At 38.9% G+C, this 774-nt stretch overlaps 1 protein-coding gene across 1 annotated transcript in view; it reads left to right on the forward strand.

The window, feature by feature from the left end:
- The window catches only part of LOC119586382 (uncharacterized protein DDB_G0285291-like), a gene marked incomplete at its 5' end in the record, with an annotated part of 6633 nt that overhangs the window by 1023 nt on the left and 4836 nt on the right, over positions 1-774 (forward strand). The window contains 1 exon segment of the mRNA XM_037935102.1: positions 610-669. Coding sequence (XP_037791030.1) covers positions 610-669 — 60 coding nt within the window.

Raw genomic sequence — 774 nt, forward strand, 5'->3', positions numbered from 1 at the left:
CTATAAGGCATAAGATCTAATATCCACAATTTTAATCAATATAATTTGATCTAATCATCACTTACTGCCTGCCAGCACAGCTCAGCTGTAGTGGTTCTTGGCAACCTCGCAGGTACAGAGAGCACTTGCAATAGACTAAGAAATATCAGCATGAAGATGACACATGTATCAATTTTGGTTTATTAGTAATATCATTGTGTGTCACATTTCTCATTGGAATTATACTGCACAATTTTGTATGTAGATCTAGTGACTGTTTCTTCAGTGTATGAGGAGAATCTACATTAGATCTGGCTAAATTTAAAAGTATTTTGTACTTCAGCTCTTCTATAGTATTACGTAATAGTACATGGTTCTTGATGGCCAGGGTCAGGTACCATTTTGTCAACTTCCTGAAACCTGGTTTATGTTTCATATCACAATATTAAGAGGTAGCATTCCAACCTGCTAATCATATTTTTGCTTCCCTTGTTGCATAATTCACTATTTTTGCTCCACTTATTACACTTTAAGAAAGTTCTGTAAGTCTGTTTTTGCTTGCTTTGTATGGGGGTTTTAAGGAGTGAGTTGCAATGATGTAGCCTAGAGAGCCTTTGCTGTCCCTTGCAGGTGTGACGCTCACGGAGTACCCGAGTGGAGAAGAGAAACCCGCTCTGCCACCTTGGACGGGTAAACAACTAGACCTTGTTGCTCTGTGCATTCATGGTTACTGATTCTGTTCTCATCTTGTTATGCTGTGAATGGTGTTTCTCTTTCCTGCTGCTGTGCAAAAGT

Source organism: Penaeus monodon, chromosome 21 (assembly GCF_015228065.2).
Source record: "Penaeus monodon isolate SGIC_2016 chromosome 21, NSTDA_Pmon_1, whole genome shotgun sequence".
In the NCBI taxonomy this organism is placed as follows: Eukaryota; Metazoa; Arthropoda; class Malacostraca; order Decapoda; family Penaeidae; genus Penaeus; species Penaeus monodon.